The sequence below is a fragment of the Gallus gallus genome, chromosome 21, assembly GCF_016699485.2.
Source record: "Gallus gallus isolate bGalGal1 chromosome 21, bGalGal1.mat.broiler.GRCg7b, whole genome shotgun sequence".
Lineage (NCBI taxonomy): Eukaryota > Metazoa > Chordata > Aves > Galliformes > Phasianidae > Gallus > Gallus gallus.
In genome coordinates this window covers 930,504-952,100 of record NC_052552.1, presented here as the reverse complement: position 1 = coordinate 952,100, position 21,597 = coordinate 930,504, and the positions used below count along the sequence as shown (strand labels likewise).

At 49.5% G+C, this 21,597-nt stretch overlaps 2 protein-coding genes and 1 long non-coding RNA gene across 15 annotated transcripts in view; 2 read left to right on the top strand and 1 right to left on the bottom strand.

The window, feature by feature from the left end:
• TP73 (tumor protein p73) overlaps nucleotides 1–16,453 on the top strand; it is a 34,258-nt gene extending 17,805 nt beyond the window's left edge. For 8 of the 10 annotated variants that reach the window (XM_040651273.1, XM_025142625.3, XM_040651274.2 and 5 more), the window contains 10 exons: nucleotides 9,390–9,576; nucleotides 9,710–9,825; nucleotides 10,232–10,341; nucleotides 10,635–10,777; nucleotides 11,463–11,551; nucleotides 11,712–11,836; nucleotides 12,234–12,388; nucleotides 12,542–12,674; nucleotides 13,645–13,738; nucleotides 15,395–16,453. In XM_040651273.1, coding sequence (XP_040507207.1) covers nucleotides 9,390–9,576; nucleotides 9,710–9,825; nucleotides 10,232–10,341; nucleotides 10,635–10,777; nucleotides 11,463–11,551; nucleotides 11,712–11,836; nucleotides 12,234–12,388; nucleotides 12,542–12,674; nucleotides 13,645–13,738; nucleotides 15,395–15,715 — 1,473 coding nt within the window. In that variant the 3' untranslated portion in view covers nucleotides 15,716–16,453. The remainder of the gene's footprint in view (nucleotides 1–9,389; nucleotides 9,577–9,709; nucleotides 9,826–10,231; nucleotides 10,342–10,634; nucleotides 10,778–11,462; nucleotides 11,552–11,711; nucleotides 11,837–12,233; nucleotides 12,389–12,541; nucleotides 12,675–13,644; nucleotides 13,739–15,394) is intronic. The other 2 variants (XM_040651276.1, XM_040651275.2) reach the window with 1 other exon arrangement.
• LOC107054918 lies at nucleotides 1,584–18,148 on the bottom strand. Its single transcript, XR_001469769.4, has 4 exons — nucleotides 16,126–18,148; nucleotides 13,841–13,991; nucleotides 8,190–13,331; nucleotides 1,584–3,948 (listed from the first exon to the last, which is right to left on the bottom strand). It is a non-coding gene; the product is annotated as an uncharacterized LOC107054918 (long non-coding RNA).
• CCDC27 (coiled-coil domain containing 27) lies at nucleotides 17,939–21,474 on the top strand. 4 transcript variants are annotated; one of them, XM_004947366.5, is made up of 9 exons: nucleotides 17,939–18,334; nucleotides 18,447–18,586; nucleotides 18,919–19,077; nucleotides 19,212–19,398; nucleotides 19,912–20,042; nucleotides 20,189–20,266; nucleotides 20,649–20,861; nucleotides 20,997–21,101; nucleotides 21,213–21,474. In XM_004947366.5, exons 1-9 carry the CDS (start codon nucleotides 18,022–18,024, stop codon nucleotides 21,333–21,335), a joined length of 1,449 nt encoding a protein of 482 aa, XP_004947423.1. In that variant the 5' UTR covers nucleotides 17,939–18,021; the 3' UTR covers nucleotides 21,336–21,474. The 4 variants fall into 4 exon arrangements, with proteins under 4 accessions (XP_004947423.1, XP_024998401.1, XP_004947421.1 ...); XM_025142633.3 differs by having other exon boundaries at nucleotides 18,444–18,586; XM_004947364.5 differs by having other exon boundaries at nucleotides 17,939–18,370.
• The last annotated feature ends 123 nt before the right edge of the window (nucleotides 21,475–21,597 follow it).

Below are 21,597 nucleotides of genomic sequence, written 5' to 3'. Positions count from 1 at the left end.
ATATGTTCATGCACGTTTAATATGGAGAGCACCTATTAAAAATACATTCTGTGCTCACCTTTAATTAGCAGTAAGGAAGGACCCTTCCTTTATCCCAGCTGCGTGTTGCAGCTGCACGGAATAAATCAAAAAAAGCCACAAAGGTGTCTGGTTGTCCCCAAAACAGCGAAGGAGGGAGCAGCAGGACGCCCCCAGAGCCCATTCCACACAGTGAGCACGGCATGCTGGTATCTCTTGTGAGCTGCAGCTGTCCTTGGTGGGGATGACCTGTCCTGCTGCTGACTACATCCCAGGCCACAAGTGCCCCATCACTTCTGGGGCAGGCTGCTACTGTTTCTGGAAGAGGGATTCAGGCATGTCCCAGTTCAACTGCTAAAGTCTGCACTGGGCATCACCCACACAGTGCTACCTCCTGTTCAGAGCCTTCTTGCAAGCACAGATTGCTCCGCAGACAAGGAGGTACTGGTTCTATTCAGTGGGAGAAAGCAAACATACAGCCTAGCTCCTGCTATTGCAGAGCAGTGGTCAGGAACCAGGGATCTTCTGTGACTAACTAAACTGAGCCCAGACTATCTCAGCATCACCACGTGCCGTCTGTAATCCTGTAGCTGTTGTGTCTTTCTGCTGGGAGCTGCAGTAGTCAGGAAGGGATTGCTCTGATTCTCAAGCTGTTGCATTAAGATCTCCTTTGGATATTGGAGCAGCCGTGCCGTGTCAGTCCTGCGCAAACCCTTCTAACCCTACACCCTGGAGAAGCAGCCGGACTCAGGACACCCTTGGCAACTTGCTGTGGCAGACTCCCATGCTGCAGAGAATGCATGCTACCAGCCAGCACCAGGAGCTGACATTTCAGAGCACCAGACCAGGCTTCACTGCACCACTGCTGAGCCTCACAGCGAACAGGAGCACCTTGCACCCTGGAGTGCGTGGGTAATGGTTGGTTTGAAACAGCCACCAGCCAAGGACTTCTAAAGGGCTGCAGACTGCCCAGCTCCCTGAGGGCGCTGCCTGCACAATGAATGGTCCTGCTGAAGTGACAGATTTGCTCCCACTTCTGTCCCAGCCATGCAGCAGCCTGGAAGACAAGGCTGCTTCCTTCCTCCTGCTCAGCTCAAAGTCTGCATTAAAATTAAGCTGTTTGAAAATCTGTTCTGGCTAAAGGATGAAATTAATTCAGCAAAACTTCACATATTATATACTGTCCAGCAGTCAACATACAAATAATGATGTACATACACAGCATGGTTCTCTGCATGAATTAAGAACACAAATCTAGAAGTGTACAAATAATAATGGGAAAGCTGTTAGGAAATACAGGCACTTGTCAAAGAAAGCTAAAAGTTATGGGCAGCAGAAGACAGTCGCATCTGATGGCTCAGTAATGGTCTAGTCTTTGCTGAGAGAAGCTGAATTAACGGTCTTGGTGTGCTAAAGGACATGCATGGTTTATTCCTGCAGTTGAAAAGAAACAACTGTAAAATACACTTCCTATTTCATCGGTAGCTTTTGAGTATTTTAAGATTTACTGCACCAGATGATGTACACTAAGCAAGTTGCAAGCACTGACCATGAATTCCCCTGCATGGCTTTGTCCTCCATGGTTTCAGAGTTGCGGGGAGCCCTCCACTGTGAATGCAAGGCTTTGGTGGATCAGCAGCTCCGTCAGCCTCTCGGTTTTGGGCTGAGTGACCAAGACTCCAGCCAACGAAGAACTGACAGTTGGTGCACAGAAAATGCCAAATAATTCAATACAGACAGTCTTGTCAAGTGATTGGACATAGTTTTTTGATACATAGCACGTAGCCTAACAGACTCCTATTTTTGAAGGCTTTTGCCTCTGAAGGATATTCTCTGGGAAACTCTGTTATCCATTCTCAGTATAGTACCATCCACAGCAATGGATAAGTCAGCTGGAAAACAAACTGTAGCAGGAGTTTGCATTCCATATTGCAAGGTTCCATAGAATCCTACCATGTGGTTACCCATGGGTTTGGAAATGCATACATTAAAGTTGATTAAGTTTGCAGCTCAAGCAAACGATAAACAATCCTTTAATAATGCAAGCTGAGACATTATCCAAGTGAATGAGGCTCCCCCATTTAGAAAAGGAGACTCCTGCAGGCGTTGGGCCCATGGTTGAGGAACCATGAGGACATGAGTGCTCAGCAGAACGGTGTCACCATAGCTGGGGGGAGCTGGGCTGCCTTCACACACAGCACTGCCCAGACCACTGCCGTGGTGTGTGTGCAGCTCTCATGTCCACACTTCAGAAAGGCTGTTGACAAAATAGAAAAGGGCTGGGAGGGAGATCCAAAGAAGATGAAAGATTTGGAGCAGATGCCTTATAGAGAGATACCAAAGAAATGTATGGCATTAAAGATCTCCTAGAGAAGAGTAAGGGTGGCTTGATCACAGTCTACAAGTACCTGCATAGGAGATGGTTTCTGATAGCAGACAGCACTTTAATCTAATAGAAAAAGACATAATGAGTTCCAGTGCTTGGAAGATGAAGCCAGGCAAATTCAGACTAGAAGCACAGTGTAAATTTTTTTTTTTTTTAAACAGTGAGGATAATTAACCATAGGAACAATTTACCAAGGAATGTGGTGGATTCTCCAACTCTTTAAGTATTTAAATTAAGAGTCTACATATCTTTTTAAAGATAAGCTGTACTTCAAGCAGATACCGTTGGCTCAATCCAGAGCAGGTAGGTGGGGGTCTCAGACCAGCAGTGTAGAAAATCTAAGATCAAAATCTGTTCTTTCTAGCCTTGAAATGGTGAATTTATAAATTTATGAAATGATCAGGTGGGGAGAGAGATGAAGACTTTGTGCATAGATTTGAGACCCGCATTTGCCAGAAACAGCTCTGTTCTTGCAAAAAGATGCCAAGCAGCAGATGGGTGGCAAGGTCCTGACTCCCCAGGCTGTCTCTATCCACAGCATCAAGCTCAGCTTTTGAAAATCACAACCAACTCTAAACCAAAGTTGCTGTGCTAGTCCTTTCTCTACAAAGCCTTCATTTTCATTTTTAATGGCCTTCTTATTAGCAGAGAGCGATGAACAGATGCTGAAAATAAGGTTTTCCCTTCATGCTCAAAGCCCCCCTCCAGCAGGCTGTGCTGATGGGGCTGAGAGGAGGACAGGAGCTGAGGCTGTGCAAGATAGGGCATGCCAGCAGCCTGCCTGTTTGTTGGAAGCTATCAGGACTCACAGTTCCTTGGAGCTGCCCATACATGCAAGAGCTGTAAGCAGCTCTTGGCTGTTTTCTCACAGGCAGCCCCTCACCATGCTGGCCAGCTGGTAACTGATAGATAATTAGTATTTTTCTCAAGTTGGGTTTGAGGTGGATCAGCGCTCCCTCCTCTCCAAAACACTACAGTGTGCACCAAAGCCAGCAGAAGTGTTAATGGGGTCTTTGGCCCCCCGTGGCCTGGCTGGAAAGGGGCAGCTGTCTGCTTCTCCACCCAGCCCTGGGAGGCAGCTAGGGTCTCATCCCACTGAGGAAACCCCTTACCAGCTCATGTACAGCATCATGCTTGTTGCTTCGGTGCACAGCCAGTGATGGAAGGTCTCTGTGGCTGGAGTGGGTCAAAGCCAAGGTGAGGGTCTCCTACCACAGCAGGTGTAATCAAGCAAATACTGAAAGCAAATCAGTCTGCACTGGGATTTAATTAGACCCAAGCCTGGTTGCTCCATAAATATTGCAGCTGGAGCTTTGGTGCTGGGAGACTGGGGGAGCTGAAATGGTTACTTTAATGGCAGCTGAAAGGGAAGGATGAAAATAATTGGGGTTACTGGAGGTAAGTTCTTGATACCTGAAGTATGTTGAAATAGAGAGGCAGTTGTAAAGAGGAGGAGAAAATCTTCCGGAGCATCTGTAGAAAATGCTTCAATCTCTCTGGCACCTTACTACGTTTTACAGAGGTATCTGTCCAACAGCAGTGGCCTGAAAATGAGCAAATGAACATGGCATGTTATGCTCTACATCTGAACCACAAACACCTTTGTTTTTATCTGAGTAGCTGGGCAAAAGAGCATGGATATTTTGGCATACCAGAAATAGGAAAGCAACCTCAGCATCAGCCAGCTCCAAAGCCCATTGAAACCAGCCTACTGGAGGCTTTCCATGAGCTTTTGCAGGGCGTGGATGAGGCTCCAGGAGCCCCAGACACAATGGAATTAAGAAAAAAGGCAAAGGAATTTGGTGTGTGATGTTCCAACATGACCCACTATCAGCTCCACTATCTTGAACGTGTATGGTATGCACAGGTCAAGGGAATGACTTGCTGGCAACTGCCTCACCAGCAGGAAGGCGAGGTGGGACACACCAGGAAACCAGTCTGCTATGGGGAAGTGGTGGCAGGGATTTGAGCCAGCTCTTTGTGGCATGGGTAGAGGACACCTCCAGGTGCCTCTCTGCACCATACCCACATGGCAGCTCTAAGACATCACTGGTGGTCCAGCATTTGTGTATATAGGACTGAGGATGTCTGCTAAGTCGCTGTGCTGTGGTGGCCAGAGACTGTTAGTAGGGCTCTGCCAGGCTTCTGGAGAAAAGCCTATGTCCCAGGCAGGTCTGGTCTCTGCGGGGTGGGGACGTGGGTGCCAGTGCATCTCCTTGCAGCCATTGTGCTGTGCCAAGCCCCTGTGCACCAGGCACAGGTGGATGCCTTCCTGTTCAGCACAAGCGACGCACATGCAAACCTCAGCTCGTAGTAAGTGAGCAGCAAAGAAAACGTTAGGAGGAATTTCCAACTCAGTGAGAAGTTGTATAGGCTGGTGATTAAAAAGTGGTTATTAAAAAAAATTAGAAAGAAAAAGTAAGTTCTGTAGTCGGCATGTCTTCCAGGATCTGTCGTAACAGATTCGTCCGAGCCGGTTAACGGTATTTGCGGTTTGCAAGATGCTACATGTCTGAGTAAGATGACAGACACATTATTATCACCTCTCCACTGCGATCTGTCCAAACCTGTCCCAGGATGCAGCTCCGCAGCTGCTTGCTAGGGAGTGCAAGGAAATTAGCAGCCGGAGGCAGCACTTTTCTTCTCTCTCCCTTGCCAGGCTAGTGGCTTTATTGGGATCCATTGACTGCAGTCCTGGACACGTCTTGAGTAAAGCTAATGAGGAGAGTGGAATGTAAAGGAGGAGGAGGAGAAGGCTGGTAGGGAGAAGGGGGGAGGATTTGTGGAAAAAGTAATTGTTGAGCAAATCATTTCCTTCAAGAGAGAAAGAAGGACTTGGCTGCAGCCCTCCTGAAGCAGGCAAGTCTAGACGCTTTGGTGTCAACAGTTGAAGATAAATAAGATTTTATCAGCTCCAAATCTGTTGGGACACATCCTCCTAGCGGATCTGCTGCCCAGGGAGGAGCAGGGGCAGATGGACTTTGCTGGTAGGTCTCTGTGCAGAAGATTCAGGTTATTTTTTGAGCAAGGATCTTAGCACATGCAAGGAAAAGCCCACCTCTCCTGTGTCTCACTTCCTGCACTGTAGCTGCAGGGCTGATTAGGGCAGGGGCTTCTTCCAGAGCAGGTCTTGGATGTGTGCACAGGGTGAACAGCAGCAGTCTTAAGCTTAACTTCAGTGCTGTTTCACAGCTGCAGCTCTATTGGTCTCCACAAATTTCTGTGGGGTATTTGGTCACTTGAACCTTATAATGCACAAAACATTTCCTTGGACACAGTGGCTGCAGTAGTAAGATAACACTTAGATAGGAGATTTTGGCTTTTTCTTTCAGTTTTACTGCTCTGGAATTGTGCTACAAGACATTGCAGGAGCAGAGAAGCAGCAGCAGCAAAAGAGGTGCCATTGTATTTCCACTGCAGCAAATAGGGGTGTGCTTACATTGAAAGCTACATGACTGTAAGAGTAAAAGAAAAACAACAGAACAAGAGTATGTGTTCTGCGAGTTTATGTAAGCTCAGGGTTGGTTGCTGAGTTATACTGTACGGTCATCCACAAGCCACAGCAACATACAGTCATAGAATTTCTCAGGTTGGAAAAGACCTTAAAGATCATCAAGTCCAACCACGACATGAACCTGTTATGTTCATAACATACATTATGTATGCAAACATACAGTAACAGACTGTCCAACTTTCTTCTACAATCAGAGATGACCAAGAATAATGCCCTTGTGAAAGGCTATACTAACAGCCTAAAACACAGAACAGGAATTGGAGGTAAAGGAAAGAGATGCCTGGAGCTAGAACAAAATCAAACTTTTGTGTAGGTATGAAAGAAATGCTAGGATTGAGATCTTTCAGTGCTGCCACACCAGCACCAGAGATGCTGGGGAATGTGTTCAGGCACCCAGGGATGGTTGCGTCCCATATACCAGGGACAGCTCCACTGGCCAACAGCCAAACACTCCTGCAGCACACTCCCAAGCCAGCAGGAGCCACAGCTGCCACCAGCTTGCAAAAACTACACACAAACAAGAATGGCATGAATGAACAGCCAGAAGCTTGCCCTCAAACCATATGGCAGTGACATGGCCATGGCAAAAAGCAGCGAGGCGACTTCACCAGTCCTTGAAATAAATACTGCTGTGTTGTTCTGGGGTTCTGATTTTTCACTTGGCTTACAGAGTGCACCATGGCACTGTACCTTCCTCAAGTGCAAAACAGAGTTGCCAAGTGCATGCACTTCAGCTGCACCTCAGGAAGCTCCAGTAACTGAAAGCACAGTTTTGCACAGCTGTAGATGACCACGGAGAAGCAGAGCACTATTTGGATGCTCAAACCATGCACTTCACTGTCCCTTAAACGTACACTGCTTTTCTTGGCTGAAAACACAGCTAGACACATAAGAGTCTCCGTGGATTCTGAAAACATACTGAAATATAATGCTCACTCCCAAAGTGGCCATGAGCAAGTGGGGTTTGCAAGACCAGGAGAGCTTTGCTCTGGCAGTGACTGCAGCAGAGCATGCAGGAAGCCGAGTGCTGCTGATCCAGCACTGTGAACACAATCTCATGGGACGCAGCCCTGATCCTTCTTGCCCAGAGTTATCAGTGTGCAGTTCCTTAAAAGAATAGTTTGTTATTGTTGAAGGATCTTTGAAGGCAATGCTGGAGCTGTTAAGACATGATAAGGTTATCAGCAGAGGCATGCCTGTGTTGAGCAGCAGCATTTCTCCCTGCGGGGCAATCGCTGTGCTATTTAACAGAGATTTATCCATGTCATAACATGGTATAATGAGAGAATTTGTTACCAAAGAGCTTGCCGTAATGCACCTCTACTCTTCCAGAGCAGTTTTATTTCCCAGGCGTGTTGAGGACTGCCCGGGAATGTCTACATGAAAGGATCCTTTGACAGGAGTTGTCAGTATTTTAACACCTGGCAAGGAAGAGCCCCCTCCACATAACCCCTGTTTTGCCACATCGGCTCCCCAAAACAAGAGCATTAAGTCCCCATTGCACCCATGCAAGCAGGTTACATGGACACAAGCCTTGCTCCAGTGCTGCTCTCTCTTCCCATTGCTAGAAACGCATTGCACCCCTACCATATGTAAAGGACCAGCTAAAAGGTGACACCATGGCATGCCCCACATACCCTAACATCCTACCAGCAACCTTACACTCAAGTTATTAGCTTGCTGCAGAGCCATCTGCTTTAGAAGCAAGCCCTCTGCCAGAGGGAAAGCAGAGATGCTTTCTCACTGCATGGCATTAGAAGCATAGCCTCAGTGGCCATTGCACACCTGTACTTTGGTGGCTTAGGACAAGCATTAACATTCTCACAAACATTCAGCACGGTGGTATTTTTTTGGCATAAAGCATGCATTGTGGGAATGAGATAAAATACTTGAGCAGAAACACGCCCTGCATGCAGGGACTAGCTGAGCTCTGTGCAGCAGGGGTGGGCTCGTGTATAGCAAACAAATTCTTTGTTAGATAGAAAACAACGTGGCAAGGTTGAAGGGAACTGCATCTCCTCACACGCGTGCCCTGGACAGCAGTTAGCAGAAGGTGAGGGACAGGCTCTGCCCTCCTGCTCAACTGCCTGGGGCACCTCCCAGTCCCAGACCACCCAGAGAAGTGCAGGGCAAGCACCTGCCAGACCCAAGAGAACTCACACGTCAGTCCATCTCCATGGGCTGCTCCTGTCTTTAGGGCCCAGAGCCCCTCAGTGTGTTCACCTTCCTCCAGCACAAGAAGGGACTCTGCTACCCCTAGGGAGGTTTTACCTTGCAAGCACAGCACTCCCCTGTTCTTCCTCTTGCTCCATCCTCAGCTGCACCATAGGAACAGCAGGATTCTACCCCAGCCTTTTTAAGCTCAGCATTGCAATTCAGTGCACCTGAGCTGGGAGGGGGCTGGGAGGAGCACGTAACTCATTTCTGGCTGGGTCAGTGCTGGGTGCACACTGGGGCCAAATGCAGCTGTGCTGAGTGGAGACAGTTGTTTCTGCAAGAGGAGTTTGCCTCTTGCTCATGATCAAGCAGACCCTGCTGTGTCTGCACAAGGAGCATTTCAGTGGTCACAGACCATCTTCTGTCAGCACACCACTCTGGGTGTGACTTCCATCTGCTGTCCAGCAGTGCCCAGTGCCTGTCCTGACAGAGTGCTGTCCCCAGCATCCCTGATCCATCTTCTTTGTGACCTTCTGCTAGGACTGCAAGTGTCTATGGAGAATCGAGTCATGGTCAGGATAAACCCCATTCTGCACCACACTTACTAGACATAATTAATGTCTGACATCTTGCCTAATTAGCTGTAATTCTATTATGCAATGTGAAGCATGGATTCCTTAGCCCATGGTGCCAGCTGGGAAAGCCTCCCTGGAAGGTCCCACACTGCATCCAGTAGTTGGTGAGATCTGACTTGTGCGGAAAGTGGACACTGTTGTGCAGGTGAACTTGGTCACATTTAAGCATTGCTGTGGAGAAACAAATGCTGAGCCTTGGGGTAAGAAGTTACTGCAGAACAACACACAATGTCCCGTACATGCATGTGCAATAGCAGTTTGCAAGGCAGCTATCTCTTGTGCAGCTTCACAAGAGCATGTGCATCAGCACAGCCAACACACGGGGAATCCTGCGCTGGCACAGCACCCCCGGAGCGGTTACAGTACAATAGGCAGCAATTGGTTTTATAACGAGTCATTATTTTAATACGCTGCTTTGCTGCCATGCTGGCATCTCACTGGGAGCATTCAGGAGGCAGAAGGTGGGTGGATCAGAGGAGCTGTGGGAAAGCAGGCGCCTGCCTGAGCGCGGTGCAAGAGCCACAGTGCTCAGCCCTCCACGTGCACAAAGCACCCCTCAGGCACAGGGCAGCAGGCACCCGGGGCTCCTTGCTGCCCACGGTGCATGCTGAGCTGCATGTCCATGTTTTCCATTTGCTGCTCACGAGCTTTGCTAACGCAGGTCTCTCTTCTATTCCAGTACTCCCCACTGCTGAAGAAGCTCTACTGTCAGATTGCCAAGACATGTCCCATCCAGATCAAGGTGTCCAGCCCACCGCCACCGGGCACCATCATCCGGGCCATGCCTGTCTACAAGAAGGCCGAGCACGTGACAGAAGTGGTGAAACGCTGCCCCAACCATGAGCTGGGGCGTGACTTTAATGATGGTGAGTGCTGTTGTCACCCCTACAGGGCACAGCCCCAGCTGCAAAACGTGGCTGGGAAGAGCTGATGGGACAGGCGCTGCTGCCCTGTGCAGGATGAAGCTCCAGGTCCTAACCACAAGCACTTGACTTACAGGCCAGTCAGCCCCAGCCAGCCACCTCATCAGAGTGGAAGGCAATAACCTCTCCCAGTACGTGGACGACCCTGTGACAGGACGGCAGAGTGTGATGGTGCCCTACGAGCCCCCACAGGTACCTAGCTGCTTCGGGGGTGGTGGGGAGCAGAACCAGCTCTTGTCCCAGTGTTGAGGGGTGAACCTGCTGGTGACATCTGCTTTGTTGGAGGAAGATTTGTGTCCGGGGCGGGAGTCTGGTGGCACTCACTGGCACATCCAAACCCTCGTCTGCCTGCTCTGAGCACCCCATTCCTGGGTGGTGGGGTACATAAGGCCTGAGCCTCCCCCTCAGAGATCCCACTGCCCTTGCAGCATCCTCTTTCCCCACCTAGGACTGTCCCCATCACTGCAGGGCCACATGTCACCACTCTTCCCCTTCCCACTGCTCCTTCTGCTTGACCTGCAAAGGCACTCAGGGCACAGCCCTGCCCAAAGGGATGCCTTTACTCTTTCCTCAGTGTCTGCTCCCCTCTCCTGGGCAGGTGGGGACCGAGTTCACCACTATCCTGTACAACTTCATGTGCAACAGCAGCTGTGTGGGAGGAATGAACAGGAGACCCATCCTCATTATCATCACCCTGGAGACGAGAGAGTAAGTGGCTGCCGGAGCACCATTCTTGCCTTAGGGGAAAGGCTGCTTTCTGCTGGCTAGGAAGTGGGCAGGGGAGGTACAGTGGACCCATTGCAGTGCTGGCTTCTCCCCACACAGCTGAAGCCTTCCTCTGCCCCAGGAGCTCCTCCTCCCACAGGAGACTGCTCCTGCTCTGGCTGTTCGCAGAGGGGCTCCCCACACCCAGGAATCTGAGCCAGGCCATAACATGCTGGGCTGAGCCCAGGTGAACGTCCCTGGCAGAAACAAATTCACCAATTCCTCTCTCCTCCTAGTGGCCAAGTCCTAGGAAGGCGATCATTTGAGGGACGGATCTGTGCCTGTCCTGGCAGAGACCGGAAAGCTGATGAAGACCATTACCGAGAGCAACAAGCCCTGAATGAGAATGCAGCTAAAAATGGCAACGCCAACAAACGCAGTGAGTCTGCTCTCCAGGAGAGGGAGGGTGCCTCAGGGCACTGCTCTATCACAGTCTTGAACTCCTAGCTTGCACTGCTCTGCAAAGCAATGCAGATCCTTCTGCTTCAGCACCATTCCCCTTGCAACCAAAATCACTGTGCTCCAGAAGTTCAGACTTAGACCCACGCCAGGGCATAATGCTTCAACCTTTCTCCTCTGAATCTCAGAAGTAGGACCTCCTCTCTTTTTGCAGAGAGGAGTGCAGTGATATTAGCATAGGGCCTTTCTGTCCAGATGTATTTGTTCTTTGTTGTTACTGTTTTTGAAGGAACTTCATCAAGGACATAATACAGTTAAGCAGCAAGCATTGTGCATGATGTGAGCTAAAATATTTCAGGGAACCAAGGTGTTACCAGCTGTGTCCCGTTCTCCCAAGGACAGCAGGGCACAGGAGAATGGAAATGAGAGAAAAAAAATGAAATTTTCTTAAAAAACACACACACAAAATTCCTAGAGCCATAATTCCTGAGTGACAGCACACATTTGGGATACGTCAAGCTAATTCTCTTAGAGATAGCTATTTCCCTCTTTTCAGTAAAGGCTTGCAAAGCACACTGCTCCTGCGTGCCCAGAGGACACAGCTGTTGCCACTGCCAGATTTGACTTTCATCTTCTGCTAACATTTTTCCCCCTCTCCTTTCCAGCATTCAAACAGAGCCCGCAGGCAATCCCAGCACTGGGGCCAGGCGTTAAGAAACGGAGACACGGGGAGGAGGAGATGTATTATGTGCCTGTAAGTGTCAGTGAGCCACACTGCTAAGCAGCTGCCCATCATGGCTGCAGGCATGGCAAGGGAAACTCTTGGGGATGTGGTCTCATGAAGGATTGGGTTTGTGTGGCTGCACGTAGAAAAAAGGGGCCATGGTGAGAGCTGGGCTTCTTCCCTCCTCCAGGTGCGAGGCAGGGAGAACTTCGAGATCCTGATGAAGATAAAGGAGAGCCTGGAGCTGGTGGAGCTGGTCCCGCAGCAGCTGGTTGACTCCTACCGGCAGCAACAGCAGCAGCTCCTGCAGAGGCAGTAAGTGCCATCCCAGTGCCCCCGAGTGCCCATTGCAGCTCTGCAAACCGATCAGCACTGCTGCAACTGCTATTTTTTACAGCACTGTAGGAAGCATAAGCTACAGCACTGGATATGAACCTTCCTAGGGGGCCTGCCCTGCAGTGAGTTCTCCATCTGCAGGGACTTTCCACAGACATATGTGGCTGTCGCCTGACGTAAATGCAGCCCAGCCAATTCTGCACCAGTACAATTGGTCTTGGGCTTGTCTTGGAATCATTGCAATCCAGCCTTCGTCAGTGCTGCCTGAAACCTCAGCACAGGCAGCCTGAGCAGGCAGACAGAAGGTCTGGGGTGGCCAGCTGGCTCCACATCCTCCTGCTGGATGTTCATTGCCTGCTCTCTCTTTCCTGAGCAGAAATCAGCTGCAGACGCCTTCCTCCTACGGCCCTGTCCTCTCACCCATGAATAAAGCCCATGGAGGAGGAATCAACAAGCTACCCTCTGTCAACCAGCTGGTTGGGCAGCCAGCACAGCACAGCTCTGGCTCAGCACCAAGCCTGGGGCCAATGGGTAAGGTTCCCATTGCAGCAGAGCACACAACCAGTGGTCCCAGCTTGTGGGGGCCCTCCCTGCCCAGCAGGACCCCCAGTGAGGGACAGGGGTTGTCGTGTCTTAGTTCTGTCTAACTGATCTGTCTGTCATGTTGACACGGTTGCTGCCTAGGACCTGGAATGCTGAACAGCCACCCCATGCAACCCAATGGAGAAATGAATGGGGGCCACTCGTCCCAGTCCATGGTCTCAGGATCGCACTGCACCCCTCCTCCACCCTACAACCCTGATCCCAGCCTAGTCAGGTAGGGAGGGCAGCAGATGCCCTTTCTGTGTTGTCCTCTAATGTTTCTTGCTGTTGTCCCTTACTCTAACCTTCAGATCTGTCTAGCAACTGGTCAACTGGCCACTGGTTCCAACTGAGAAATCACTGCTCATGAAATCATGTAGACCATTCTTCTCATCTTAAAAATCAAAGCCCAGCTACCTACCAGTTAGAAACACCTCTTACCCTCATTCACCTCTGGGTAATCTGTCCTCGCTTAATTAAAAAATTAAGCCCTCCTGAACATGAATCTTTTCCTGCATGTCAAACTGCTACACAGCTTTGTGAACTTCCACCTTTGCCTTCCTTAGTAATGATGTCTGGAAGTTGGTCCACATAGTTCATTTCCATGAGGAATATGCCAGCATGTCCACAGATGCTTTTTACTGCTTGTCTTTAAGTAGAACATAGATGTTTCAACAGACATCTCACCAAGGTCAGAGCACCTGTACATTCAGTTACCAGAGCTGCATAACAGCAGCCCAGTACTATGCACAGAATACCCCTGCAGTTAGTCTGTAAGTTGCAGAGACTGACTTTGCTGTCCAAACTAAGGCATGGGCCGTCTTCCTCCTCGGGTAGCTCAGGCTCCCTCCAGTTACTCAGCGTAGGTAATTCAGCAGAAACCTCTGAAGATCTGAAGAGGAAAAAAAAGAACAACACAGTAATATTCAGAATGAACTTAGTTCCATTCTTCATTCAGACATTAATGGAAGTTTAGGTCACACTTAAGACTGCAACAGCCAGAGCAGGTTCCATCCTCTGCTCGTTTGCCCACATCCCCATCTACATCACAAGTGTTTAGAGGTGTTGCCAAGTCTGGAGGCAGCAGGAGCTCACTGCTGTCTCCCTTCTGCCTTTTCAATGAGCTGAAACACAGTGTTGGTTGACAGCACAGCTTATATTCATGAGAAGTTAATGCCACTTTATTTTCCAAACTTTTTCTGCAGTTTTTTAACAGGATTGGGGTGTCCAAACTGCATCGACTATTTCACCTCACAAGGGTTACAGAATATTTACCACCTGCAGAACCTATCCATAGAGGTAAATGCTTTGGGAAGATCTGTTCTTACCACTTGTTTCTATTAGCTGTTGATCTTAAAAGCAAGGACAAAACTGTTTTACAAGAAAAAACTGTGCACCAACCTGTTACAGAATATGTACTCCCCATGATTTATGTCTTCCATTTATGCATCATTTCTAGTCGTTCACATTTAACAGTGGTTCAGTTCTTGGTAGCAACCACAATAGCCTCTTCATTGGTTCCTCCAGACTGTCAGAAATGAGATCTGATGAACTAACAGAGAGAAACAATAACTCAGCACACTTGTTTAGCTCTTTTCAGTTGTCCCAGAAAGAGCAGTCCCCAAACCAGAACTCAAGTAGATGTTTAACCCAAAAGGGAAAACAGACAAGGTACTCAGCAAATGAAACAGCACAAGTTAGGGAAGAGCTGGAATGAAAACAGGCATACAGTAGGTTCAGTATTTGTGCTCTCATGCTTTGTGTCAGCTCTCTGCTGCCAGGAGGACAGGAGCTGCCGACTGCAGTTCTTGGTTAAAGCATAACCTCTTGGTGACAGTACTGAGGCTGCAAAACTGAGGGCAGCTTCTATGCAGGGACTGCCCCCCCATCCATCAGAATAAGGAGTAGAAAAAGCTTAAACCCTTGGGGCCATAGTTAGCCTTGTAAGTTCTAGAGTCAGTATTTTGGACAGAAAAAAAGCTGCTGCCCTGATTCTGGTTTTTTTTGTTGTTGTTTTTTTTCCCCCCAGGTAGTTTGTAGTAATCTTCTACCTGGCAGCTACAGTAAAATAGGCGATGCAGCTGCTGAAGACACAATGATTTTTCATTGGTAGCTGGGGCCAGTTGCACAATCTTAGCCTGATTTTGGACCATTTTCTGAACTAACTGCATTATTATCTGCAAGCTGTCAAATGAAATGTTTGGTATGGCCAGAACTTTGTATCAGGTTGCTGAGCTGTCTGTCCGAGTTGATATTTGTAATTACTAATTGCATACTCGCTATCTTCTCTAGTTAACATTCATATGAGTCTCTGTGTTTGGCATTAACATGGCTCTCTGGCAGCTCTCTGCCACGAGGGTATTTGTTCTGGCACAGCCCCCATTGCTGACATGATCCAACTCTCAGTTAGCACTGCAACCACAACAGCCTGCTACTGCCCACACCAACTACCTCCAGCAGGGTGGGGCCCTGACCAGCCCCTGTCAGCAGGGCTCAGAGAACACAGCCCATTCCCCTAAGCCCACCCTGGGGGCTGCCTGGAGCCCCCTGCTGCTCCTGTCCAGTGCAAGCCAGCTGGGCTGTGCTTCTCGCCCTGTGAGCAGAGAACCTGCTGCTCCTCAACCCATATCCATTGGGAGCCCTCCCATTCTCAGTAGTTCAATGTGATACAGTGAACTTATGTCACTGTCCCCAAATAACAAGATGCATTTTTGGCTGACTTTCAAAATGGTGTTGGAATGACTGATCAAGCTTGACCACGAGTCGTGGTCGAGTAACTGAGAAGCTGCCCCCTCGTGGAAGCACCCGTGGGCTGTTCTGTGGTTGTGTGGGGACTGGGGCCAGGATGTGCCACTCGCTCCTGTGCCCACATCCCCTGTGAGCCATGAGCTGGGGGCCAGGCTCCGTCCCAGTGTTCCCCTCACGGGATGTGCCTCAGCAGCACTGTTCTTCCAGGATCTCGGAGCACTGAAGATCCCAGAGCAGTACCGGATGATCATCTGGAGGGGCCTTCAGGAACTCAAGCAGAGCCACGACTACGGGGCCCAGCAGCTCATCCGCTCCAGCAGCAACGCCTCCACCATCTCCATTGGCAGCTCAGGTGAGCTGCAGCGGCAGCGTGTGATGGAAGCCGTGCACTTCCGTGTGCGCCACACCATCACCATCCCCAACCGCGGCGCGGCAGACGAGTGGGCAGACTTTGGCTTTGACCTCCCAGACTGCAAGTCCCGCAAACAGTCCATAAAAGAAGAGTTCACGGAGGGAGAGATCAACTGAGGGTCTCCAGGACACGACGGTAGGAGACCGGACACAAAGGGAGTCCAAGGGACGGGCTGGGGAAATCAAACCCCACGTGAAAAATGGGAGAATACTTTCAGCCTTGAGCATCTGGAGATGCATAATTTTGCTGGACAGATGCGGACTGTCGGCTGCATGAGAAAATACGGCCCCGATCCATCTGCCAGGTACTTCCCAGAGAGGAAATCCCAGTGGTTTTGTCAGAGGATCGATGGAAGGACAGGGCGGTGAGACGGCTCCTGGAATGCAGCACAGATTCTGACTGCACGCGGCAGAGGAATCATCTGCTGGTTCATCCTTCTGTTTTGTATTGTGCTGGACGAGCCTTGCATCAAAGAGATGCAGCATAAAGATAGCACATTTTCTGTTAGTGAGACCTACATTCTTACCTCTGTTCTGTGTTCTCAGTGGTGTCGAATACCAGCAGGTCCTGATCATGGTGAAAAAACGATTTAGCCCTTATCTGCTCCATTCCTGTATGAGTATCTGCCATTGACTGACACAAAGCATGTCTGCTTTCCTCATGGACTGCCAGAAGATGTGTTCCTTTCAGTTCCTTGTAGAGCAGAAGCTGACCTCTTCATCAGTTCCAGATGTGTTCACGTACTTAAATGTTTGTGTGTATCAACAACACAATGTACATACAGTATGCTCATTGTGCTGCAAGGAGAAGAAAAGATTTATTTTCATGTAAGCTATAAAAATTGATACTCCTGAGACAATAGTGTCAAGCCATTAGTTTTATGTTCTAGCAGAAAATCGTGTCTCAAGACTTATCTATTCAAAATTCAGATGTTTTTCCCTCCTGTGAATTATGTCACATGAACGCACAGTGGGAAACGCCTGAAGGCTCCCACGGAGTTGCAGCTCTGTGTGATTCCTCCCTGCACCACAGGTGAGGGTTGGAGGCAGTTAACAGTGAGGTGGGGATGAGTTTGATCCCACCTTGGAGCGGGGAGATGGCCTCAATGAGGGCGTGAGGTCCTTCCAGCTTGGTTTGCTGCTTCTGGCCATTTGTTCCAGGCCTAACGTAGCTGTTGCTTCAGGCTGACAAGCAGCTCAGCAGAAAGCAGTGCTGCCAGCAAACACATTCCCAGCTCCACCTCCTCCTGGTGGGCAGACACATCCAGAGGTGCTTTAAAAACATGTTTTCAACGTTAACTAAAGCTTCTTCAACAGTATTAACCGATACAGTCCAACCATGTTACCAGTAGTACTTTTTGGAACGTTATCTTTGGAAAATGTGTTATTTTTATAGCTGTGGTTTCCTTTTTTTTTTTTTTTTTTTTTTTTTTTGTAACACAATAAAAGCACGTCTGAATTACAACGCCTGGCAACTCAACTCTTGCTTATGCTGTACAGAGAACGCGCACGCAGTATCACTGAGGAATCTTACACCTCAAAGGGCCTGGAGTTGTTCTGCTTCAGCAGCAAAGCTCCGGAGGCAGCAGTGCTGCCCGGAACGGGAACCCCTCGCAGGCACAGTGCTGCAGAACCTCCTTGCTGTTAAATAAGCTGCTGCAGTGATGACGTTCAGAGAGGCAGATGCTGCTTCTTCACAGGCAGTAAGTTGGTTTGCGTTGTTTCTCGCTGAGTAACAGAGAACAGGATTGGTAGCAACCTATAAGTCACAGCATCTCTGAGTCTGAAAAGTGACACTGCTAAGAACAGTTTCCACGGGAGAACTGTGGTGATAAATGTCACAGCTGTTTCTAGCCTTAGTAACAACACTGCGCCCACAGGAATTGGGCATGGATTGAGCTGCAGAATCGAGGTGCTGAGAAGATCTTTCAAGGTCTTAAAAACCAGCATTTGAGGAGCAGACAGCAGTCAGAACTTCCGCCGTGAGAATAAAAAGGCTCAACGACCTGGTTTGAAAGCAGGCCTGCCTTTCCTGCACTGTGTATTCCCGATCTTCTAGACTGTCAGAAAGAAAAAATCTTTAGAGCACGCAGCGCCCTTCCTGCACCCAAAGGGAGCGATTATGAGCTCAATTTTGCTACTAAAATGCTCTCAGAAAGCGCCCGAATCGCTCCCAGCATCCCGGCCCGGAGCTGAGCGGCGCTGCGCCCCCTAACGGAACGGCGAGATACTGCAGCGCCTTAAGCCCTGCTCACAGGCTTATATGCAGCTGAGTGTTGATCAAAGCCTCAGTTCAGGCTCAACCTCACGGCTGGGGCCCGCACATACAGCACTCTAACGGAAAAGGCAGATATTAGGGCAGGTGTTTCTGTAATTACGCAAACCCGGCCGAATAATCGCGCAGCGCCATCCCCGCGCGGCCCATGGCGGCGCCCCCCCCCACGCAGAACGCGCCTCCCGGAAGTGACCTCCCGATCCCGGAAGTGATCGCTGCAGCTTCCGGAAGCGACCCGCCGTTGCCTAGCAACCCAGCGCCGCCGCCGGGCGCGGCCCCGATGGGCTCCCGCGAGCAGTCCCGTGCCGACCGCCAGTCCCGTGCGCCGTGCGAGGCTCAGGGGCTGCGGTCGTCCTCCTGTTTGTCGCCGGGCTCGGAGCCGGCCGGCCCGCTGGACTTAGCGCCCGAACTGCGGCACGATGAGCTGCGCATCCCCGCCCCGCTGCGCGCCCGCTGTCCCGGTACCTGCGACAGGGCGACGTCGCCGTGCCCGCCCGGTGAGGCCGGAGGGCCGAAGGGGAGTCCGGGGGGCTGACAGCGTCCCGCCTCACTGCCCGCTTCTCTGCCCAGCAGGAGACCTCCAGTCCGGCCACGGGCCTGCCGGGGAGCAGGACGGGAAGGAAGAGCCTCCGGGGCAGCAGCAACCCGCGGGGCACCCGAACGAAAGCCATTCAGATAACGTGCCGTGGTACGTCCGTACCATCAAAGAAAAGGTGAGGAAAAGCCGCGGCACCGCACCGCCTACCCCGGCTCTGACGGCGGCTCCTGCCTTAAGCAGAGCACTCTGCAGTTGTTACTCATGAGATACCATCTGCTGGGCGATCCAAACAGTGCTGCTCCATTTTAGGCATACAGACGTGTATCAAAGCCAAGGAGTACGTTGGAGCAGGGACTCTAGAAGTGGCCCAATAACACGCACTGTGTGCATAAGGGATAGGCACTGACATACAGCAGTTAATCTGCCCCGTGGTTCCTCATCCATCCCTTTCATCCCCTCTAACACATTCGATGTTGCAGTGCATGCTGGTACTTCTTTATTCCCTAGGAAGAGTGTCTCTTAACGCTGGTAGAAGAGATCGATCGCCTGGCGAAGTACAAAGCAGAGTGTGTACAGAAGGATGCTGTGATTGCTAATCTCCTGAGGGAAGTGGAAAGGCTGAAGAAACAGCTGGAGTGGCTCAAGGACAGCGCTGACACAGGGGCGGTAACGATTTTCGTTCCATACACTGAAGCTGTGCAGTGCCAAGCTGTTGTTTACTGCAAATGCAGATCCCAGTTCTGAAACTGTCTCCACATAAGGCTTTGGTAGGGCCTAAGTCCTTATCTCTGTCTCTATAGGACACAAAATCAAAACAAGGGAACTCAAGCGAAGAAGCCAATGAAGCGAGCACCCTGGGAGCCATTCTAGAGCAGGCAGAAGCAGAGAAGATGGCCCTGATGGCTCAGCTCACTGCATTCCAGAAAGCCCACGAAGAACTCTTTGCAGAACTGCAAAAAGCAGAAGATGACTACAACATGGCCACAGGTACCAGGCTTCCCCACAGCAGACAGCTGTACTAGAGACCAAGTTCATCTTCTTGAGACTGCTCATTTTACCTAGAAAAAACATATGGGTTAGGTTCATACAAGGGCAGAAACTTCTCCTTACAGAGTGAGTCAGAAACACCACATGTTTTGAAACCGCTTTCCCTCTTGCCTTACAAGGGCAGGAGAAAATCCTACAGCAAGGCCTGACTCTTACTCTGGAGCACCTCATAGTGTTCCACCACTCTGGCAACCCTGTGCTTGAGTTACTGGCTCTGTTAGTCCTCAGAACAGCATTTACCTCACAGTGAATTTACTTAAGTTGAATACATATCACAGCAAAGCACTGTGAAATGCATTATTAACTAGTGTCATCGTGCCTGTATATTAACTTCATCCACAGCCTATACACGGATGAGCAGAGCAACACCTCTGCTTTTGCTTACCTGAAAAAAAGCTCATGAAGTCTCTTGCATGAGTTCAGTTTGCTTACAGGAGCACTCCAACCTTACAGGTACCATGTTTTCCTTGCAAAGACAGCTGGAGATCCAAGAATCCCAGCTTCGGAGAACCAAATCTGAAAATGAAAGGCTCCAAAAGGAGATCACAGGGCGAGAAAATCAGCTACAAGCCATGTCTGCCAAGGTACTGCCATGAGCACAGGGTGGCCGTTGCTGCAGAGGGAGCTGGAAGCAGGGAATTCAGTCTTTCTGAAACAGTTCTCTTGCTAATGAGACGGGAGGTCCATCTCTGAACTGCAAAACTGACGTGTAAAATATTTGTCCCTTAAGTTTGGCAGTCTGAGAGAAGAACGGAAACATGAAGAAATGATGGCAGCAATGGAGAAGGAGAACTCCAGTCTTCGACAGGTGAATCTGGCTCGAGCCCACGTGCCTTTATGGAAAACTCTACCATCAGCCACTTTACTGAGCTTGATTTAGGCTTGGGGGAGCAAATTTACCCCATTAAAAATACCTCAGTGAAGATATTTTGAAAACATGACTTCTTGAGTTTATTCTACCACTCAATTGCTTCTTTTTATAATAGCAAGCTTGCTGCTTTTAACTACCCAGGTACTCAATACAGTGCTGGAGAAAACCTCAGGTAACAATGGCTACCAGAACAGACAAGTCTAAGTCTGTAGACTGCTCAAGAAATACAAGAACCATTTGAATCAGATACTTGGAAGATGTGGCCAAGTCTGCTCACTCTCTTCCTCTCTGTAATGGCTGGATTTATCTGTCTCCTCAGGTTGTTAGAGAGCAAAAATCCAAACTGGATGAGCAGATGGAGCTGATCAGTGATTTACAGGGTACAGCATGGCAGCTACAGGCAGAGGCTCTGACCAATCAGTTCCACATGCAGAAGCAGCAATGTGCTCAAGAGGAGATGAAGAGCCAAGCTGAAGTGCTGCAGCACACAGAGCTACAAACCAGAGTGGCACTTGAGCGTATCACCAGCAAGGTAAATGTATGCTCCTTCACTTCAGACTTCCACCTCTCTGTTAAGAGGTGTTCCAGCCTAGTCAAGTCCATATGAATGCCAAAGAATCACACACGAAGGCTTAACACATCCACTTCTTTCCTCTTTCAACACAAGTTTGAAAGATTTCGAAGCAAAATAATTCAGGCTACATTCAGTACAGCAGGCATCAAAGCTCCCCAGGCAGAACTCACTGATGAGGAGGTGCTGGAAGCAATGCAGGTATGCAGCTCTCTGGAATTGCAAGCCTGTGGGGAACTGCTGAGAAAGCACTGCAGAGTACTACTGTCCTTCTAATGCTTTTCTATCCCTTTGCACATCTCTGCCTTTCAGAAAATAATTAACGAGCGGATAGAGTTCTATCAGATGCTGAAACAAAAAGGTATCAAGGTTCCATCTCTCACCAACATTGACACTTTTACTTCATCAGCAAGCAGTGCAAAGGGAAGGAGGTGAGTCCTGCAGGGCAGCATCTCCTGCAGAAGGCCTGAGCAGTCAACTCCCAACACATCACCACTTCCCACCTCCCGTTCCTTTGTTTTCAGGTGATGACTTAATAACAAATGAAACTTCAATAAAGTTCTGCAGTAATTCAGTTCTTTTCTAATTGCTGCTCTGCAGAATGACTCTGTTTCACAGGGAAATCTGAAGGTCTCACGACTGCTCAGACCCAGAAAAAGTTAAGTTTCCACTTTGCCAAGTTGGCACAGTTACACCA